The sequence below is a fragment of the Magallana gigas genome, chromosome 1 (assembly GCF_963853765.1).
Source record: "Magallana gigas chromosome 1, xbMagGiga1.1, whole genome shotgun sequence".
NCBI lineage: Eukaryota > Metazoa > Mollusca > Bivalvia > Ostreida > Ostreidae > Magallana > Magallana gigas.
This window is the reverse complement of record NC_088853.1, coordinates 66284390-66306976: the sequence shown is the minus strand read 5'-3', so window position 1 is coordinate 66306976 and position 22587 is coordinate 66284390. Positions and strand designations below refer to the sequence as shown.

Genomic DNA, 22587 nt, shown 5'->3' with positions numbered 1-22587 from the left:
GACAGAACTATCTGGTAAACCCCTTCTACAGTAGAGGTTTAAAAGAGTGAACAGATTTGAGATTTTCAAAATAATATTTATGGTATTAAATAAATTAAAGATCCAGAGACAAATCATAACTGTTTGTCATTACATTAGGCCAAGCGTCGTGGTCGGTGTTGGCACGAGAAAGAAACCTTTAGTTGAAGTTTCATTTATCGAGAATCCTTCATGCCCTGTAAAACAAGATAGAGACTGTGTCTGTCCACTCCATATCCAGGATCTGACGAGAACTCAACACAGGTGAAAGGAACTCTGTCACCCCCCCCCCCCCCCCCCCCCGCTCACACACTTGCAAACGTTCAGGTATTCACTAACGCTGCCGTAAGTTTAGGCGACAGCACACTTTTCAACTAGACAGAACTATCAGGTGAATCCCTTCTACAGTAGGGTGTAGGGGCAGCAAGTGAACTTTTGTATTATTGGCAGGAATACACTAACGAAACTTTTTTGTTTGTATATACGGTTTATTTTTGTTTCATTGTTGGCCCTTTAACAAAATACTTATCTACATAGATATATACTGTTGTAAATCATTGTTATCTACTATGTACTGACATCACCACTATTTATTTGACATGTATTATGTCTACATGCCCGCTTTATTTGTGCGTTAATACATTTAGTGTCATCTATATATATTTGTTGACCATTACATGTTGAGAATCATTTATCGGTTCTCTATTTTTATCTAACTACTTATGACCTTCATATTAATTTTCTCATTATTATGATACAGGTCCCTCTAATGGGCTCACTAAGTATTTCCTTGGATTCTCTGTGTACGTCTCCAATACAACAGACAGACTACAGGGAACACTGTGTTACAAGGACGACAACTTTACACCAGACACCATACCTGCTGTCTTCAACACCTCCTGTCCTGTACATGGACAGTACGTCATCTACTACAACGAGAGACTACCAGGAGTTACCTACCCTGACGGTTACTCTGACACTGTTGTCACTGACCTCTGTGAAGTGGAGGTGTATGGTGAGTGTACCTTATCTTCAATTCAATATGTGCAATTAAAACATAGTATACAACATCTTTAATATTGATCTTAACTTTAGTATGTGACTGGTGTATGGTGTTTTCGATTGATATTAGCGTGTTTATTTTCATGCCACAATTACTATTATTTCAAACAATTTTATCGTACATAAAATTTGACAATGATGCCATTTACATATGATGATTGTGTTTCTCCCAATATTGTCCTCACTCATTGATACATAAAAGTTGAACATGAACCTTATCAACATAGATAATTAGTACCCGATGCATATGCATTATTAAATTTCCATGATGAAACGCATGCATAGTTACGCATAAGCAAACTATGCCATTTTACACATGAAGAAATTAAGAACTGTTTAGAAGCATACCTAACTCAATACCGGTGTATAAATTGAAGGGTGTCCTGCTACGGGTTATTTTGGGTCCAACTGTTCCGTTCCCTGTCCAGACGTTAACTGTCAGTACTGTCACATAGAGATGGGCACCTGCCAGGGCTGTAAACCTGGATACAAAGGTCACCGATGTGAAATAAGTAAGACTACAGATCTGAAATTCTACGGAAAAATGGACTAAAATGTCGTTTAGCTACAATTACAGTCTAATGAACATAACTACATCATAGTATATATCTTTGTATTTGTTTTTACAGTCTGGGTAAGAATACAGTGAATTTGTAAAATAAAAAAAAGGTCAGGTTGATTATGTTCAATATAAAATTGGTTTGTATTGATAGCTTGTGAAAGGGGAACATATGGTGCTGGTTGCAAAGACACATGTGGACACTGCCGTGAAGTAAACCAGTGCTCCATCAACAATGGGACTTGCTTAACTGGGTGTGATGCTGGTTTTAAAGGAGACTTGTGTAAAACTAGTAAGTGTGAAGATAGATAAACACATTAAGTAAACAGATGTGTTTTAAGGAGTAGTAGACTGATATGGAGAGCGTAGCAGGAACTCCACATAAGATGCACTATTGTCAACTTCATAGGCAATTTCGCCACATATCATATTGATATTAAGTGTTTTCATATCAGAATGATATTGAAATCACATAAGAATTCTGTATATAAGAACTTTATAATCCCTATAAGGGGATTTTGATATGAATTGAATAATATGACAGTTACTTCATATGAGAACCATATCATAAAATAATCAAACTGTCAAAAGAAGTCTCATATTTATTGTTCATGATAATCAAATACTTGCAACATTGATGTTCTATTTTTTTGCAACTTCATCTTTATCTAAGCGGCTTTCTAGGTCATCACAAAAGAGAAAGTATGGAGCATTGTTATTGTCATAATTTGCAACAAATATAAGAATAGCTCTTATTTAAAAAAAAAAAAAAGGTATTATTTTGGATGTATATCAGGATATAAATATGGGTTGGTACGTGATCAAATCTTCCATAAAGCCCTTCGGGGATTTGGCCACGTGACCAACCCGTATTTATATCCCGATATACATCCAAAAATGATACCTTATTTCTTATATATATATATATATATATATATATATATATATATATATATATATATATATATATATATATATATATATATATATACAACTATCTTTAAACGAATAACAATAGACAAACTAACGCTAACTATGTATTTAGTCTGTAAAAATGATAGCCTCATTATTATCCTACGCAGATCAAAGAAAATGAAATGACGTCTTCCTATTAAAACGACTTCGTACATTGTGGATATAAACTTTTGATTATTGCAATTACATAAAGTAGCAGTTAAGACAATGACATTTCCTACAATTAAAAGATATACGCCCATTAATAAACCTTATTTTTCGCAATTTTAAATGTCACTAAGTCCAGTTAGCATTTTTTGCATATTTTACAATTGTAAATCCTTGATATGCACACATAATTAATCATTAAATTCTCACATTTTGCCATATTAAAGGGTTATCATCTTAGATTTATCATAATTAGGTAAACGATCATGTTATTCATGTAATTCTCATATCAGGATCATATGAGACCTGGTTTGATTCTGTTATAATGTCTTTTTATCATGTCACTTTAGCCCAATTATATGATAACCCTATCATTTTGATATGAGAATCAGTGGTGGGTAAATCTCCAGTGTACATCCCACAGAGGTGCCCCCCCTCCCCCCTCCCCCCCCCCCCTTTTTGTTCAAGCGTGTCAGTATATGAAATATATAAAAAAGCAATACTGTATTTTTTTTACTGATCATTTACAAAAAGTAACTAAGATAACAATCTTGTACATGCTTACTTATGTTTGTCATTATTTTTTTTCTTTAAAACGGTGTTTATAATTTGTCATTTTTTTCTGAATTTGCTCTATAATACATGCACATCCAAACAATCATATCTTTTAGTGCGAACCGACTTTACACGTCAAAATGCAGTGGTTTTTAAATTTATATCACCAGTATCCGACTACGATTACTAAATAAACAGTTAACGACGTTTCAAATTCCTCACATAGAAAGACGTCTTTAAAATTAAAGTTTCACAACTTCCAATTTCACTGTCCAGGGTTGTTACAAAAAATAATTGAAATTTTAATGTTTTATGTTAACATATCGTTTTAACAAAATTTTTTCTAATGTTTAGACTGTGACAAAGGGTCATATGGTTCTGAATGCAATGAAACTTGTGGGCACTGTCGTGATTTAAACCACTGTTCCAATACCAATGGGACATGTTTGACTGGTTGTGGTGCTGGTTATCAAGGGGACATGTGTATAACCCGTAAGTAGAACTTATTGACCAAAATATGCTGTTTGCTTAAACGTATTGAAAAAAATAGTTATATAGTCTCCATTTTTTTTTATCTTGTTGATACTGTATGAGAACTAAATTATTTTTATAAATGGTTTTATTTCAGGTTCTCATAAACTGAAGTACCTATATGCATATGCATTTTTTTCATAAAATCTATTTTCAGGAAAGAATTTTCAACATACTGTTTAATATATAGATCAATTCCTCAACGTTATATTTTTAACCTAATTAAATTATACATGTGTATATCATTACCTGTAAGATATCTCTATCATTTTGTGTTTATCATTAAGTAAAAGACATCGCGTCATTACTAATCCGAAATTATGCATCTTTGTGACATTCTCAGACTATTGGGATATCATAACTGTGAAAAGTTATTTTAAAACTGTACGTGTTCTTTGTATTACGAATTTACACAGAATGGGTTTGCGTGCCATAACTTTCAAATTCCATTTCAGAAATGATAATATATATATATATATATATATATATATATATATATATATATATATATATATATATATATATATATATATATATATGATTTAAACAAACAGCAAAAATTAGTATAATCAGTAACAATACGACGGTGTCTCATCATCTTGAATACAAAAATTGATATTTATCGATAGTTTGTGAAGAGGAAAATTATGGTGCTGACTGCAAAGAGATTTGTGGACACTGCCGTGACGTTAAGCAGTGTTCCTACAACAATGGCACATGTCTAACTGGATGTAATGCTGGTTTCCAGGGGAACCTGTGTAAGACTGGTAAGTGTAATGAACATACACACATATTAATTAGTTTTGTTATGTTCATTTAAATGCAATAGACGTGTTGTGTTTAGCGCAATAGGAACTACACATTACTCGCACTATTGGCAAGTACACTTCACAGCAACCCCCCCCCCCCTTCCTTCTATGCTAGCCTTTGCGTGAAACATTGACTCCTCATAGTTTCATCTTGAGTTATTATTAATGTCTTTGTTGTAGTCAAATAGTCACTTAAATACAAAACTTAAAGATATGTTTCTGATGAACACAAGTCCGGCTGAAAGCCAGATGCTTTGAATGGAAAAATATCGGTTTTTTTTTAGTGTGACTGTTCGCAGAGCGTAACCAAGGCTGAAATGTGTTTCTGATGAACACAAGTCCGGCTGAAAGCCAATGGAAAAATATCGTTTTTAGCTCACCCGAGCTGAAAGCTAAAGTGAGCTATTCTGATCACATTTTGTCCGTCTGTCTGTCTGTCTGTCCGTCTGTCTGTCTGTCTGTCCGTCTGTAAACTTTTTACATTTTGAACTTCTTCTCTAAAACCGCTTATCCAATTTCAACCAAATTTGGCACAAAGCATCCTTATCGGAGGGCGAATATAAATTGCAAAAATAAAAGTCCGATCTGTATTCAAAGCGGAGAAAACCTTGAAACTGGAGAAAAAGGGGGGTGCATTTTTAAAAATCTTCTTCTCAAGAACTACTGATTTTAATTCAACGTATTTTAGATAAAATTATCCTTATGGGAAGGAAAATATAAATTGTAAAAATTAAGTGCTAATTCTGTTTCAAATCTGAGTTATTACGAAAATAATAATAAAGGAAAGGCGTGTTTCAATCAGTTTAATAGCTTCGGGTTCGGCATCCGGTAAAATGGGTAGGCAAGACTTGGACGGGCAAAACAAAGATTGGCAGTTATTGATCTGCCAATCTCATTAAAATTTCAGGATATTTGATGGACCAGTATATTTGTATTCGCTGTAAATATTGCTGCAAAATAATGCGTATTTGGAATTGACGATTGTCGATCTGCCTTGGCTTTTATTTTGCCACGGCCCGGGTTTGCATACCCATTTTACCAAGACTCGTATTCCATCTTTAAAACGAGGTTTTTTGTTTAAAGCAGCCATGACATTATACGAAAAAGGGTCGATCTGACTATGATGAATTTGCTTGTTGTGCAACAGTTCGCGTATGAAGGGAAATTTTTGAAACATGCAAAATATATTGTTGCCGATTTTGTGAAGTAAATTGAGGCTAAATATTTCAATGCGTTGACAGTTTTCACACATGACGTTGGTGTTAGCTTGTTCCGATTTTCGTTTCGTTTTCATTATTTCTGCTTGTAACCTGGGAACTATCGTCTGTATTTCGTGATTTTTACGTATCAAATCAAACAGAGACTTCGGTAAATCAAACAGTTAACTGTTTACCTGCGCACATTAAGCAAAATCTGATGTATATAAAAATAATGAAATACAATTCATTCTATCGGTAATTCGATCGACATTATCTTTTGCGTAATGGTAGATTAATGCAATAGGTTTTGTTGCGATGCTCGGCATTTTCTCGAGTTTATTCAGTTTAAATAAAGTTTGATATTGCTGACGGAAATATGTAGGTATATACATGTATATATATGATTCATTTCGAAAAAAAATAAATTGTGTTCTTTATTTGTTATAGTGAATGTTTCTTGTGTTTAATTGTTTTCAATTTCTATTTACTAACCATATTTGAGTGTTAAGCTTCAAATTATATGCAAGATAAAGAAATTTGCTCCCAATTCTATGCATGTACACAGATCTTAAAAACTAAAGATTAAAAAAGTAAAAATTTGTCAATTTTTATTCAGAACATTTTCAAAGTCTGTTCTTCCAGAAACCAACTTTAACATCTTATTGTATTGTAAACTTAACCTTCTTTCGTCGTTATTACTCCTACTGTACATGTGATCATTCACTGTGTTTGTGTACATTTGTATAAACTGATTTTGAACCTCAAATACCAGTGAACTGGTCTTGAGTGAATAAAAGAATATAAAATCTTAGGCCATTCTTTTTTTCCATTTTAAATGCTGAAATACCAAGTTAAAAATCATAAGCTGAATGTATTAAACTCATGTGAACAAAATATGAATCAAACCTAGGCGAACTGTGAACTCTGTATCTTGCTTATAATTCTACAATTGACGCTGAAATTTTGGTTGAACATTAGAAAATCTCTATGAATTAGAGTATATGTTAAGTACTTGTACAAACAAAATAAAAGAATGATATTCTGTATATATCTACTCTCTGGGGCCCTCTCTTTATACAAAAAATAATGTAAAATCTACATCAATTTTGATAGTTTTTCAGACACGAGTAAATAAAAACGACATCTTTAAAACAGTTTCCATATTTCTGACACATTTCTGTTGAGGGGATAAAGTAATTATCGCTATTCCTAAGAATATCACAGCGGAAAATTATCCTGGTTTGTACGCGAAGTAAATAACAGTCATTTAATTATAATTGAGAAGACAAATAAACTTGTTGAATGTTTTTTAATTTGAGGAATTGAGCACATTGAGGTACAAGTTTCTTCTTCACATCTATACATGTAGGGTTTTTAAAATAAAAAACAATAACAATTTTTTTTAATACAAAAACTAATAAGTAGTGGATGAAAAAAATGTACCTATATGCTCTCATATATTTTGATCGCTTTACAAAGTGTGTAGGGGGTGGGGGGGCAGAACGAAAATATAGGGATTTGGAAGTTAACAACTAACAGTATACCTCTACCAAATGTTTAGTTTTATATCTTGCGTAGGATTTTCTTATTCTGGTAAAAAATAGTATTTCATGAAGGTACAATGTCAAAGATTACATGTATACAAAAATAAGTGTAAAATTCGAATACTTTACAATATTCATTTTTTGTTTTTCTACCGAGGGACCATATGGCACAATATCTTTTGTACGCCCATTGTTGCTCAGGTGAGCGATGTGGCCCCATGGGCCGCTTGTTTTTAGTGTGACTGTTTCCAGAGCGTAACCAAGGCTGAAAGCCAGATGCTTTCAAATAATATCGTTTTAGAGAGACTGTAGTCATTGATTATATACTTTGTTAGTCATTAAAAATATATTTGCCACTTAGATTTCTTAACAAGTCATTAAAACATAATTTTGCGATAGCACTGCCTTGTCTTACGTTTGTGAGCTCGGTCAACATTATGAAGTTATAGGTTAATATCGACTTTTTACGACTCTTTCAGTCAAAATTAATACTAAAAGTCAATCCATATATTGTCAATAACTTTTGTCAGTTTTGTCAATTGTACCTAATTTTTTTTGGTCTCCTATTAGTTTCACATTGTTTTTTTCTTTTGATTTTTAGCTCACCTGAGCAGAAAGCTCAAGTGAGCTAATCTTATCACTTTTTATCCGGCGTCCGTCCGTCCGTCTGTCTGTGCACTTTTTACAGTGTCGACCTCATCTCAAGAACCACTGGGCCATTTTTCAATCAAACTTAGTATAAAGCAGTCTTAGGTGAAGGAGATTCAGGTTTGATGCGCCCTCTTTCAAAGGAAGATAATTAACATTTATTGAAAATATGATATCATTCAAAAATGGTTTCAAAATCAAAATGGCAGAATAGCTGTAACTTATTTGGTTGCATCCCCATGAAAGGATTCTTGAATTCATGGTCCCCTGAGTAGGGTGGCGCCGGAATGGGGGTCGAATTTTTACATATTAATATAAAAGGAAAATTCTTCTCAAAACCCATTTGGCTGAAAAAACTGAAATGTGGGGTAGCACCCTCTGGAAGTGTAGATTAAAGTTTGTTCAAATCATGATCCCCGGAGGTAGGGTGAGTCCACAACTGGGGGTCGCATTTAATAATATTATACAGAGATACATTTTTAAACATCTTCCTCTCAAAAAAAAAAAAAAAACAAATGGTAAGAGAAGCGGTATCTGTGTAAATATAACCTCAGCAGGTTCGAGTCAAAGTTGTGATTTTCGGGGGTAGGGTGGCGCCATATTGGAGAAATAAATTTTTACCAAGTATAAAGAACCAAGTATTCTTACTTGATTTATTTTTAAAATGTATGGTATTACATGTACTTATATGCAAGCATTTTGAATGCTGATGATTTTTAGTTGTTTAGATATTAGCTCCTGGACAATTTTTGGGCCCCACAAGAGGTTCAAAGTTTTATGTAGGTTTAAATATTTATAAAAACAGCTGTTTAAGATCTTCTTGATAACGTTAACTAGTGCTTAATACGTGATAAGATTATAAAATCATTTTGTTAGAACAGGGGCTCATTGTTTTAAATTGAAGTATTTAAGGAAATATTAGAATCTTTTTTTATACAGGTTTTATACTTCTACATCGTCCATATATTTTGTCATTGACTCTTAATAATTGATTTTATGGCGGCCGATTTTGTAACGTTTAATATCAAACATTAATGTGTTGTGAAATGGAACGTAGTGATTCAGATAAAAACCTTTGCAACAAACGACTCAATATCGGTTGCATATATTCTTAACTTTTAATTGTCATTATCAATTCATTCAGGCGTGAAGTTGACAGTTATGTCGATTTATTTACCCAGAGCTATTAAACTCATGACCTACACCTTTCAAAACTTAAAAAAAAAACTGTGCATGATATACTAGCTGTTTTTGTATATTTCTTTTGGTGGTTAAAGCTTAAGTAAGGGCTTTTGGTTTTTTTTGCCATTACATCAATCTGTTTGTGTCCAAAAAAAGGGACTGGGTGCCTCAATATTTAAAATAAAAAATGAATTGATTAAATAATTCTGTGAGTTTCACATATGCCCTAGCCATTTGAATGAGATTATCGTTCTAATAAATTAACCACACGAAATTGTATAAAAGATTACGTTTATAGGTTTAAAAACTCTTAAACTTTGTATGAGAAAACTGTATTAATACATTAAACTGAGTTAAATTTATAGCTTGTGACAGAGGGTCGTATGGCTACTCCTGCAAAGAAACATGTGGACATTGTCGTGACGTAAGCCAGTGTTCCAACATCAATGGATGGTGTCTGACGGGATGTAACCCTGGTTATCAAGGAGACTTGTGTAAAACATGTAAGTGTTTTATCGTATGATATACATTTAAATGGAGAAAATCATAGCTATCATTACCTTATCATAATAATAATATTAATGTTACCGTGTAATCTGATATTTTAAATCTACACTATCAGTTTTCTGAATACAAAATACTGCTATCTTATTAAACTTATGCAGAAGACGCTACTGTGTTTGGAAAGCAAACACTCTGCTGTCTAAATGTAAAAAAAAATATATACATTTAAATTGAATAGCATTTCTTAACACATTAACCTTATGAGATTGAATATTTTTTTCGCAGCATGTGACGTATGGCGGTATGGTTCTGAATGCAATGAAACATGTGGACATTGCCGTGACGTCAGCCAGTGTTCCAATATTAATGGGACGTGTTTGACAGGGTGTGGTGCTGATTATCAAGGAGACTTGTGTAAAACCCGTGTGTAGATTTGTATTAAATATATAGCATAGAAAAAATAAATATATAATACATGTATTTCACATGTAAGTAGATTGACTTAGTATGTAGGGATTAATACTAATTATATAACACATTTGGTTCATTTCAGTTTGCCCCGTTGGATATTTTGGACAAGACTGTTCTGAGACTTGTATCAACAGTTACACGTGTGATGGCTGTAACGATGTCAGTGGTTCATGTGATTATGGCTGCCGTCGTGGCTGGATAGGATACTTCTGTCAAAAAAGTACATAATCTATTTAATTATTTTTTAATCATGGTATAGTAATCAGAGATTTAATATTTGATTATTAATTATCAAAATAGTATTCAAAACATTACATAAGACATTTGTTTTGAAATATGACGCTTGGCTCATAAATTGTATATTTTCAAGTTTACCTCAAAGTAACAATAACCCATATAAATTATAAAATGTGCCAAGGAATGACTACATTGATCATTTAATGTGTACCAAGTTGTACTTAAGTGGGTACATCGGACGCCAACAATTTGTTCATAGGTTAGTGTTTACATTTTTCTTGTAAAATAAGTAAAGAATTATTTAAGACAACAAACACAGCCAAGATAACAGTAAAACAGATGTATTTTAAAGAAAATCACAAACTTATTTTGCGTAAAAATAGATAAACACTCACCGTAGTTAATTTCTGAAGAGAGAAGAAATGGCAACGCAAGTAAGTATGTCTATGTGATGTTTTGCAGTTTTTCTCTTAAAACTATACACCTATAATTTTAATCTTTAGGCAATATTTTATTCTTTAAAATAAGTATTGAATATGATCGTTATATAAAATTTGTATACTGTAAAACGAGAAAATTTGGCGCATACGTATTTTAGCGCAAACGCAAGTGCCAGTACATTAGCGCAATTATATTTTAGCGCATGCATCTTTTCTTTAAAAAAGAATACACAAAATGTTGTTTGATAAATGATCACGCCCAAAATTTAGTTCTGTGTTCACTCAAGCACGTGAACACAACGACTTTGATTTCTATCTCGCATGCACGGTAAACTGTCATTGAGAACAATACACTTACTTTTGGGTAAATCGTCAGTAGATAGATATGAAAATTTCATTTATTGGCGATGGTGTTGTAGTTTTTGTTGGTAAACAAATTGGAGTTATCGGACTTTTAATTCAACGTGTCTACTTGGATAACACTAGAAGAGTCCCGAAACTAAAAGTGAAATCGATCACCATGAGAGAATCTTTTTCACTGTAACTTTACATTAAAAAAAACACAAAAATAGGTATTGTGTTGTTATCTTTATATCCACTAATCAGAGATTTAAGAAATTATGATCAATCATGTATTGTCAGCGTTAACGATCGCCACGCTTAATCACATTTTCACCTCAAGGCACTAAATGGAAGTGGCATGGGGAGAAGCCCAATTTTCAAGGTGCTAATGAGAGATATTAAAAATCAATTAAAACTGAATTAATTAATCCATGTTTAGGCACTTATACCCGATAACCCATACCGTTTACCTGTGTAATTGTTTTAACAATCAGAACCGACAGCATCTGATATTTAAATGAACACTTCTATATAGCCTTAAAAATGGACTGTCGTTATTGTTTTGCAACTTGAAGAAATTTAATACATATCGAAAATCGTTGGCGCACTTTTAATTTTAGCGCTCAGAGGCAGTTGCGCCAAAGGCGCTAAAATTTGTAGTGCGCCATATTTTCTCGTTTTACAGTATATGTTAAATGAAACCCTGTCATTGCGTTGGTGTTTAAAGCAATTCGGCCACTGAAAAACAACGTGGAATAATGCACTCGGTGTACCAGGGTAAGTAGTAACTTTGCTTATCGAATAAATATCATATAGTGCTGCCATTTATTGAAATTGTAATTTTGTGAATTTTTCACAAATCCGGCTGTTCTAATATATGTAAAAACAAACCAACACGTATAAGTGTGTTTATACTTTAAAGTTGTTTCTTTAATATAAATGACATAAAAATGTTTGTAAGTCATCCAGTGTTGATGAGTTATAATCTAAATGTAAGTTTGTTTTGAAACTTTGTAAATGTATGAACACTTTTAATTCTATTTCTTTGTCATTGGTGTTTTCCTCTCTAAAGTTAAGTATATTTTACAATTAAACTATTTGTCAAAACAGGAATAGGACCGGAAGGGGGAGATGTCAACTACTTGTCAGAACAGGAATATGACATGAGGGGAGAGAACTGCTAATAGTGTCTAATGTCGTGAAGAAGACAGAAAATGGTGTGAAAAGTGAATATATCCGATTTGCTACATATTGTAGGACATGTAAACTTTGTGTAGTATTATTTTGTAAAAATAAAATGCGTTAAAGTGTTGGACTAAGTTATTGCTATGTTTAAGACGACACAAATGGAGCTCCAGCAGCTAGAAACCGTTTTAGGTTATTGATGTTTTTGAAAGAATACCATAACGTGACTATTATAAACATCCCGTAAGACGATTCAGAGACAGGTGTTCCCAAAAATACAGAGATATGCTTACTGAAATATAGATATCTTCTTGTTGATCTTTATTTTAGCTTCATTGTCTTTTGTCTATGAATAAAACTAGGCAATGGAGGTCAGATAATATCAGATAACAACTGGAGAAAGAAAGAGGACTGAAAAGCATTGAATTAACATTGTTGTCGCCATCGATTATCATAAGGGGCGTCTTCTGTTGCAAGGCCAAAAGCATTGACCGGGGCATGGAGAGGGCAAATGTGTGAGTAAGAGCACTGTGTTTTAAGTGTTTCTTGTATTTTAAATATTTAACTCTATCTTTTTAAATCAAAAAGGAATGCAAGAAAGAAGTAAAGTTCAAAGACTTGGAGTAGACAAAAGTGGACGTTAACAAAAACCAAAACCATACAAAAGGAGTGAGGCAGCTTGTTCTTTTTGAACAACAACGAGTGTTTGTGGTGTTGTATTGTATGCATTTCATGATTAACACATTTTTTCTTTTATTAATTTAAATGTTTCTGCTACTGATGACATATATGTGGTTCTTTTTTGGTTTTTTGGTTTTTTTTTTTTTTGTATTTTTTTATTTGTTTGTTTTTATTCTCTAAAGTCAAATAGAACTTAACACATGGTTGTATTAAATAGTAACTGGATGTCATTCTCGAAATGTCAACTGGAATAAAGACTTGACTGCTTAATATATTAACCGCCGGCAGGTACACCCCAATCATTTGCAGGTAAAACATAGTTTTATGACCGAAGTTCTTTAGTATTTTATGCTCTTCTATTTTTTTTTCTTTTTGTTTTTTTATTTACGTTTTTACTTTTACCTTTCATTTAGGAATCCATCTTGTACTTAAAGAATTAATGCCTTTACTTGGACACAACTACTAAACTGTGAACTGTAGGAGTTTTTTAAAGCAATAATAAAAAGATATGGTTGTGCAATAACGCACAGAATATTTCCTAATCGATGTAGACATTACATTGTATTTCTTTCATCATGATTAGTTTAAGAATAGCTGTAAATAATCTTTGAAAACGACGTTGCATCAATAACATTTGCAGACTTCCCATTTTTATGACATTCTCGTTATAAAATGAATGATTGTACAAAAAAGTGTTTATCTGTATATAAAACATATTATTAAACCCCTGTCACACCGGAGCTGCGTCTTCATGGCGATACCGATGAGTCCTTAAATAATGTAGATCACCACGCAGTAGAGTCTACTTCAGCGCCGTAACAATGCAACGGCATCTTCATTTGCACCGTAAGGACTCAAACCCCGCCACAATAGCTCTGTTGGCGTGCTCAAGGAACGCAGCCATTCGCAGTGTAGACGCTGTGATCAGTTGATTGCACTTGCACGGAGACCAATTGGAGTCATTTGTGATGTCACTGCGTCTCCACCGCGCCATTGCTGCGCATCCACAGCGTTAGAACAAGTTGTTTTTCATTTCGCTACGTTCACACAGCGACCCCAAAGAGGTGTTGCCTCGTCCATTGCGCTCTCTTGACGTTTCCTCTGCGTTTATACCGCGCTTAAAATTGCTAGTGCAATGTCAACCAGATTACGAAAATTTGAATAACGGCTGTTGTACAAAAGCTAGCGATGTAGTAATCTTAAACTTGATGTAGATGAGTGTTTAAGGAGACTTTGCGAATACTCCAGGACCTATTGGAAGACGTAGATCGAATTCATGTCGTTTTGTTCTGATGTTTTCACATTTTTTTCCAACAACTAATAACGGTTATTTTTGTAGACCTGTTTACTAGGATGTTTACTAGGATGTGTGTCTTTCACAATTTTTGTTAGAAACTAGTTACGTTTCAATTTACTAGGTACCTTATTTTGTCAAAACAAAAACATATTTTTATCATTCATTTACCAGTTGTAAAGTGTAAAGACCACTTGGCGGATACTCAGCGAGACCACAATCAATCGCCAAGTAGAAATCTGTGGAAACACAATTACACGCCGCGGGAGTTCAGTAGAAACTCCTCAGTCGTCGTCAGGACGCCGTGGCATTTTTATTCGTAAAAATTCTGATAAAATTGAACATTTTTTTCTGAATTTGGTTTGCGATCCTTCGGCGATTCCATGAATTTTACAACGATGTTAATACGCTATGGAAATCCAACTATGTGTGACAGGGTTTTAATATAGTTGATCTTAAAATTATCTTTATTAAAAGCACTGAATGTTGATATAATATTTTATAACAATTACACTTTTTAAAAATCGGTTTTGTTTGTGGGTTTTTTTAAAGTTTGCATTGTCCACTTCATTTCAATGTATGATTTTTTTTTTAATTTAAAAGTTCTGTTCTTATCAAAACATATTATAGAAAGCTGTGGATATCTTCACCGGTAGTTCCGTATTTAAGTATTAACATTGTTGAGATACATATATAATCAGCTATTGTATGTTTTCATATGGCACTTGGTTGCTTTGTTTGTGTTGTGACGTTAGAGCTCGCTAATTAAAGTATTTAAAGTATCTTCTGCGAGGAAAGAGTCGCCGGGAAATCGGAGGAGGAGGAATCTCCTGGAATTTCTGTAATTTGTCATGGGGTTTCTTACTATGAACTGTTTCACCATGCGATGTGTGTTGTCTGTAAAATGGCTATAGACTTATGACGGGCCTGTGGGAGTACCGTCCATTTAACTGCCCCGTGTAATCGTAACAATCAGCTAGTAAATAAATAAGATAAAATGTTTAATTGTTGTTTTAACTTGTGAATTTTGTTAGTGAGTCAATTTATTTAAATTTAGGAGTTCCATACTATTTGTAGTTTTACGCGTTTTACTTTAGGTAACATTTGTTATTCTTGAGGTTTGTGGACACTCTACAAATACTAATATGTCATTTAAACGAACGATTTATATATTTACAGTAAATTAAATATTTCTTAAAAAAAATTAAAACATTTCTTTCATAAAAAATATAATACTGTTGTCGGTGTTGAATAACAAAACATTAAACAAAAAGAAAAGATACTTTTGACTATCTAATCAGATTCGGTTCAACAAACCGCAGTAATTGTTATGAGGGACGGATAGCAGTGGTAACTTTTTTTTATGAAACTGACCTTCTTTAAAAAAAAAGTGCTATGCATAAAATAAGGTAAAAATACTTGAAGTTAAGAACATAATTATGTGGAATTTTTGTCTACTGAATAACTGTTTAAGCTTTACAAATTATGGCTGAAATTTGAGGTATATCTTGTTAATGCGTTGACCACCCAGCCTTTTTTAAAGTACAATCACCATTATTATTCTACAAAAGCGGGTTCAACCGTTGATTTTTGTTGTTTTGATGAATTGTAGTTAAAATATACAAAAATTGTCATCAGAAAAGGGAATGATTGTTAAAAAACAATACTGTAAAACGAGAAAATTTTGCGCACATGTATTTTAGCGCAAACGCAAGTGCCAGTATAAAAGCGCAATTATATTTTAGCGCATGCATCTTTTCTTAAAAAAAAAATACAAAAATGTTGTTGTTTGATAAACGATCATTCCCAAAATTTAGTTCTGTGTTCACTCAAGCACGTGAACAAAACGACTTTGAATTGTATCTCCCTTGCACGGTAAACTGTCGTTGAAATCAATACATTTACTTTTGTGTAAATCGTCAGTAGATAGATATGAAAACCTCATTTATTGGCGATGATGTGTAATTTTTGTTGGTAAACAAATTTGAGTTATCGGACTTTTAATTTAACGTGTCGACTTGGATAACACTAGAAGAGTCCCGAAACTAAAAGTGAAATCGAATGCTACATTTACCATTAGTTTCGATCAACATGAGAGCATCTTTTTTACAGTAATTTTACATTAAAAAAATATGTATTGTCTTGGTATCTTTTTATCCACTAATCGGAGATCAAAGAAATTATGATCAATCATGTATTGTCAGCGTTAACGATCGCCACGCCTAATCACATTTTCACATCGAGGCGCTAAATGGAAGTGGTATCGGTAGAAGCCCAATTTTCAGGGTGCTGATGAGAGATAATAAAAAGCAATTAAAACTGAATTAATTAATCCATTATTAGGCACTTCTACCCGATAACCCATACCGTTTACCTGTGTAATTGTTTAAAGCTATACACGCTATAATTTACGTCAATTTTGAATGACAGTGAAAACGCATGTGTTTGTCTACTTATAAAAGTTATCCTTTATCTGTAAATTACAATGGTGAATTCCATCTCGTTACAAAGATATATATTTTTAATTGTTTATTTTCCTGCCAGGAAAATATACCTTTTCATGAATATTGATGAAGGAAGAGCGAAACCGACCTCATTGCGCATGTCCGCGGAGAACTAGGTGGTCGTTATTGTTTGTCTAATTAAATATTCAACTTGATTTTTAATATGCTTAACAGTTGTTTATTTGAAATACATACATGTATAATAAGTAAAATACGTCTGTCATTCACGATACCCTTACTTCTGCATTAACACTTACAGGATCTAAAAATAGCACATACGGGAAACACACAGGTCTACGTCATTTTTTTAAAGGAAGTATTCATATCTACTCACAGGCTTGTATTTTTTTCTTTTGTTTGTACTCGTATATCGGACAAATTTATGCTTTACTGAAAATATCCTTTCCTTTGTGAAACTATCACAATTATGAAGATGTTGACCCTTCGCCAGTTTTGGTATGATAGACTAAATTTAGCTGTCGATATCACGTGATAGATTGATATTCACGAGGAGGCATTACTTTCCTGGCAGGAAAATAAATATTTTTTGTTGTTTAATATTTGATATATTTGTTACGTGATCGAATTGAGCATTATAATTAACAGCATAAAAGTAACTTTTATTAGTAATCAAACACATACATTTTCCCCTTTAATCAAAATTGACGCAAATTATAGCGTGTATAGCTTTAAACAAACAGAACCGACAGCATCTGATATTTAAATAAACACTTCTATATAGCCTTAAAAATGACTGACGTTATTGTTTTGCAACTTGAAGAAATTTAATACATATGGAAAATCGTTGGCGCACTATTACATGTAATTTTAGAGCTTAGAGGCAGTTGCGCCAAAGGCGCTAAAATTTGTAGTGCGCTATAATTTCTCATTTTACAGTATAAGTTGGGTACAACATGTGTAAAAAATGATTGATATAAAGAATATATAGCCTGTCTGCAAATAGCAATAGCAACACAGGTTCTAAGGGGTTTTAAACACGATTTTAGCACAAATGTTTCAAAATTACTGTTTTTTAAATATATCAAAAGTTATTATTATTCCTCTTAAATATATCTTAAGTGCTGCGCACATGGCAATCTATATACCAGTTTAGATCGTCTGAGACATCGTACTTGTAGTTTAGAAAAGTCCAAAATCAGCTTTGATTCTATATTTTAGATTGATTTAAATTTGGCCTAGAATCTGCTTAGGTTTGTCTTTAAAATACTTTCTTAATATTAGATTTTCATAATCATGCTTGGTCACATTGAAAAAGTTTTAGTAATAGTGTGAAAATGTTCGGGATTGAAATAAGAAAAAAAGATCAACAATTACCTAAACAATTTGACCAATGTATTTGAATATATATTTATCATTCAACATATTGCAGTTGCTATGTTTTAGAATGTTGCAATCGTACATTTTTGTCTTTTTATTTTCATGAATTACTTTTCCATGCATGTATACCATACAAATAAAATGTATTCCCTTAAAATTGTATAAATATACGATCACTTATGATTCGCGATGGTATACGATGTTTATGGAATGATTTGTGTATTTTCTATATCCGAGCAATGGCGATGGGTTAGAAAACACCATTATTATTGGTCCATTTCCGAAAATCAATCTTTCATGGGAATTAAATGAGCACATCAAATGTAGATCACGTGGTATAACACAATCTCATGATACTGTCTTTTGTCTGTAAATCAAACAACCAAGTGACTTCAGTTGAGGCAAAGGATACGGTGCACTTGTTTCGAGTTGCTGACATTTTAGTCTGACCTGCATGAATACTTGTCGAGCGTCTGTTTTAACTTCAGCTTATTGTTAATTTTCCGCAAACTCAAACTTGCACACTTTTAAAGTTTTTAAACGAAAATAATCACTTAATTGAAAAATAGAAATGGAACAAAAAAATAAATAAAAACAAACCAAACAAGAGGCACAGGGGCCACCTCGCTCACCTGAGCAACAATTGCCTTAATTCTTATCAAATTAACATTACAGTATCAAAATATCTTGACAACTAAGTACGGTAGATATTGCTAAAAAAAAAATGAAAATCTGCCGATTTTCATTTACTTCTTTTTTTGGATAAATACCAAACACCTTTTGTTGTTGTACTAAGATTTTTCTCTATTCCTATAACCACCCCCCCCCATTTCATGGCCCCACTTTTTTTCTAGGGAATCTTGGCGTCATCAAACTTAAATCTGCATAACCTGTGCTTTCACACTGGACCGAAAACTTTCCCAGAATATATTTAAAGATTTTCTCTATGTATTTCTATGTAAAAATTCCTCCCTTAATTGTGGCCCCACCCTACCCCCGGGGACCATGATTTGCACACACTTGAATCTACACTATCTGAGGATGCTTCCACTCATATTTGAGCTTTCCTGGCCTAATAGATTTTGAGAAGAAGATTTTCAAAACTTGATCCTCCCATTTGTGGCCCCACCCTACCCCCAGGGACCATGATTTAAACTACACTACCTGAGGATGCTTCTATTTGAATTTGAGCTTTTCTGGCCTAATAGTTTTTGAGAAGATTTTTAAAGATTTTCTCTGTATATTTCTATGTAGAACTTGATCCCCCTATTGTGGCCCCACCCTAATTCCGGGGACCATGATTTGAACAAACTTGAATCTACACTATCTGAAAATACTACCATTTTAATTTCAGCTTTTCTGGCCTGATAGTTTTTGAGCAGAAGATTTTTAAAGAGTTTCTCTATATATTTCTATGTAAAACTTGATCCCCCTCTTGTGGCCCCTCCCTTCCCCGGGGACCGCGATTTGAACCAACTTAAATCTACACTATCTGAGGATGCCTCCACACAAGTTTAAGCTTTTCGGGCCGAATAGTTTCTGAGAAGAAAATATTTTGAAAAATACCAACAAATTTTCAATAATTCTCAATTAATCTCCCCTTTAAAAAGGGAATGTCCTTATATTTGACAAACTTGAATCCCCTTTACCTAGTGGTGCTTTGTGCCAAATTTGGTTAAAATCTGCCCAGAGGTTTTTGAGAAGACGATGAAAATGTGAAAAGTTTACAACAACGACGACGACAACGACGACAAAAACAGACACCGGACAAATTGTAATCAGAAAAGCTCACTTGAGCCTTTGGCTCAGATGAGCTAAAAACAAAACCCTGAAGAACTTTCTTGCAAATGTAAAGACGGAATGAATAATTTTCGGCCAATGGTGTAACATTTAGGAAAATCGGAAAAAAGAACGTACTGTAAACGTACTACATTTGGCTGTGTATTCTATTTAGCGCTTTTGGCGGAATGTTGCCCTCCGCTAAATCAAATACATCGCTAAATACCATACATCTATGTATAAGAAAAGTCATATTCAGGAATACGCTTTTTCAAATCCACGCCAACTTGTTCGAAAACTAATTTCCGCCAAATAGCGTACGCACCAAATACAATACGTTTACAGTGTATGCTTATACCCCTTCATCATAAATGGACTTATTGTGAACAGAGTTAACAGGACATAAGTTAACATCATTATCGTATTGAATAAATCCCGGCTCATATAACTTAAGTCCTCAGATAAAAACTGGAATCCTTTAAATTCATGGTGTCCAATTTTTGTGGATCATTTTTTTTATTCTTGGGGATGTCATTTCGTGGATGCGTCGGTTTTCACTTTCAGTAAGAAAACTCTCTAAGTTTGTTTTCGTCGATGATGTAAATTCTTGTGTGGGGTTTCCCACGAGTACCACCAAAATTGAGCCACCGCGAATTCTTATGATTCCACTACTACTAACGTTAGTGCTTTCAAACTTCAGTTTTCAAAGTACATTTTTTAAAGTTTTTTTTTTCAGTCCAGACGTTTACATTTCAAATAACGCTTGTGTTGTTATAATGTGTTTTTAAAGTTTATGAAACATTAACATGACGCTATCTATTATAATTTATTGCAAATCTGTTTTAAAAGTACAAAGTTTATTTGAACGTTTTGAATAATTTAAACACAAAGCCAATTTTAATGAATGTTACAATTCTGAGGAGATACAGAAATAAAGATCATAAAGAGATACATATCATACATTCATCACGTGAAATATGTTTTAACTATGTACATGTATCCACCCATTGGCAAACGGACCTATCATAAAACAAAACGTTCATGCGTAAGAATATATTTTGCGTTTATTGAAGTTAGAATTGAAGCATGTGAACACATTTCATTGTGTCATTAATATGAAAAAATAACCAATGTTTGCATGAAATTATTTGCATGCATTTTTCATTAGCGTAGTGCATTATTCATGTTTCTATAATTGTTCCAACATAGCATCGCCATATTTTGTTTCATCCGGTTTATGTTTTACATTGTATCTTAAAGCAGTTATAGCTAGCGATCAATAAGTTAAAAAAAAAACTGTTTAAGGTTTATCTCGAAATTTAGATACAGTTTTAATCATCTGAGACAATTAGGACATCTGTAAGTTTTTTTTACCAATTTCTTTGCTTCAATTATAATTTTGCCGGGCGAGTCTCGCGAATATATACACTATTCTTGAATAAAATCAGAAAAACACAATATACATATATACTTGTTTGTTTATATTGTTGATATTACTGAATAGCTTGCCTAACAACACAATAATGAATAATATACCTTTTTATATAGTATTTAGTCTTAAAATATGCCTTTTGAAGTAAGTGAATACATGTAGACATGCATGTTCAATATACAAATAAAACATCATAGACTAGGTTACTCTAGTTTTTTTAAGAGGTTGGTGTTTGCTCTTGTTCTGGTTTGTATTTTTGTTTTCTGCTTTTGATCTAAAACACTGTTCGTTTTCGCTACATTTCATTTGTATTAATGCGTTCAAGTGCGAGATATGTATTAAGTAATATCCGTGTGATTAATTAAATACACCTAAAAATACACCAAACTTGTCACTTATCTGTCAGTCTCTCTGTTTATATAACAAAGAAATAACATTAAACAAACCGGACGTGCTAATAATAAATAACTAAGAAATTTATCTTGTAACAAAATATGATGATGATTGTGTAACCAAAACCCCAGAATGATAAAATAAATATCAGAACATAAAAAAATACGAGATTTCTCATCAACAATGACTCCCAAGTACTTTGATTTTTTGTGTTAGCTAAATTAGAGTTCAAAAGAGTTACAAAACATTGTTTCACTATTTAACAGTATCCTGACTTTAGGTGGCTTTTGCAAAAGAAATAGTTTTCTTTTTTTTTAAAATAAAAGTGCATTGATTTACATAAGTTAGAGAAATATAAATCTTAATGTTGGATATTAGAGGTTTGATATTAAATACTGGCGCCTAAAAGATATTCAAGATGAAGAGGTAGAAATAAAATAATACTTAAACACTTTAATAACACCTTAACAAGACAAACATATTCATAAATATGAAATAAATGTAAGGTTGTAACACAAGATGTTTGCAATGAAATTAATTACTTTAATTATTGCAATATTAGTATTCAAAAAGCTTATTTGGCATCACATATTTTGCATCCATAATCATTACGAAAAAAAGCATTTACAAATGATGATGTTTTCATGTTCTTTGAATCTATAGAAACGATGGGTGTACGGACATATGTTTATTTCTTCCTGACTCTTATATTGATCTCCTTAACAGATTGTATTTGTAAGTATTATTTGATTTACATT

General features: G+C 32.8%; 1 protein-coding gene and 1 long non-coding RNA gene across 5 annotated transcripts in view; both read left to right on the top strand.

Moving 5' to 3' along the window:
• Window positions 1-22587, top strand: part of LOC105317886 (multiple epidermal growth factor-like domains protein 10) — a 254170-nt gene that overhangs the window by 2010 nt on the left and 229573 nt on the right. For all 4 annotated transcript variants that reach the window (XM_066087161.1, XM_066087249.1, XM_066087205.1 and 1 more), the window contains exons 3-7: window positions 779-1033; window positions 1458-1592; window positions 1794-1931; window positions 3671-3808; window positions 4477-4614. In XM_066087161.1, the coding sequence (XP_065943233.1) occupies window positions 779-1033; window positions 1458-1592; window positions 1794-1931; window positions 3671-3808; window positions 4477-4614 (804 nt within the window). The remainder of the gene's footprint in view (window positions 1-778; window positions 1034-1457; window positions 1593-1793; window positions 1932-3670; window positions 3809-4476; window positions 4615-22587) is intronic.
• LOC136276204 (uncharacterized) lies at window positions 10431-15356 on the top strand. Its single transcript, XR_010714632.1, has 2 exons — window positions 10431-13398; window positions 13503-15356. It is a non-coding gene; the product is annotated as an uncharacterized lncRNA (long non-coding RNA).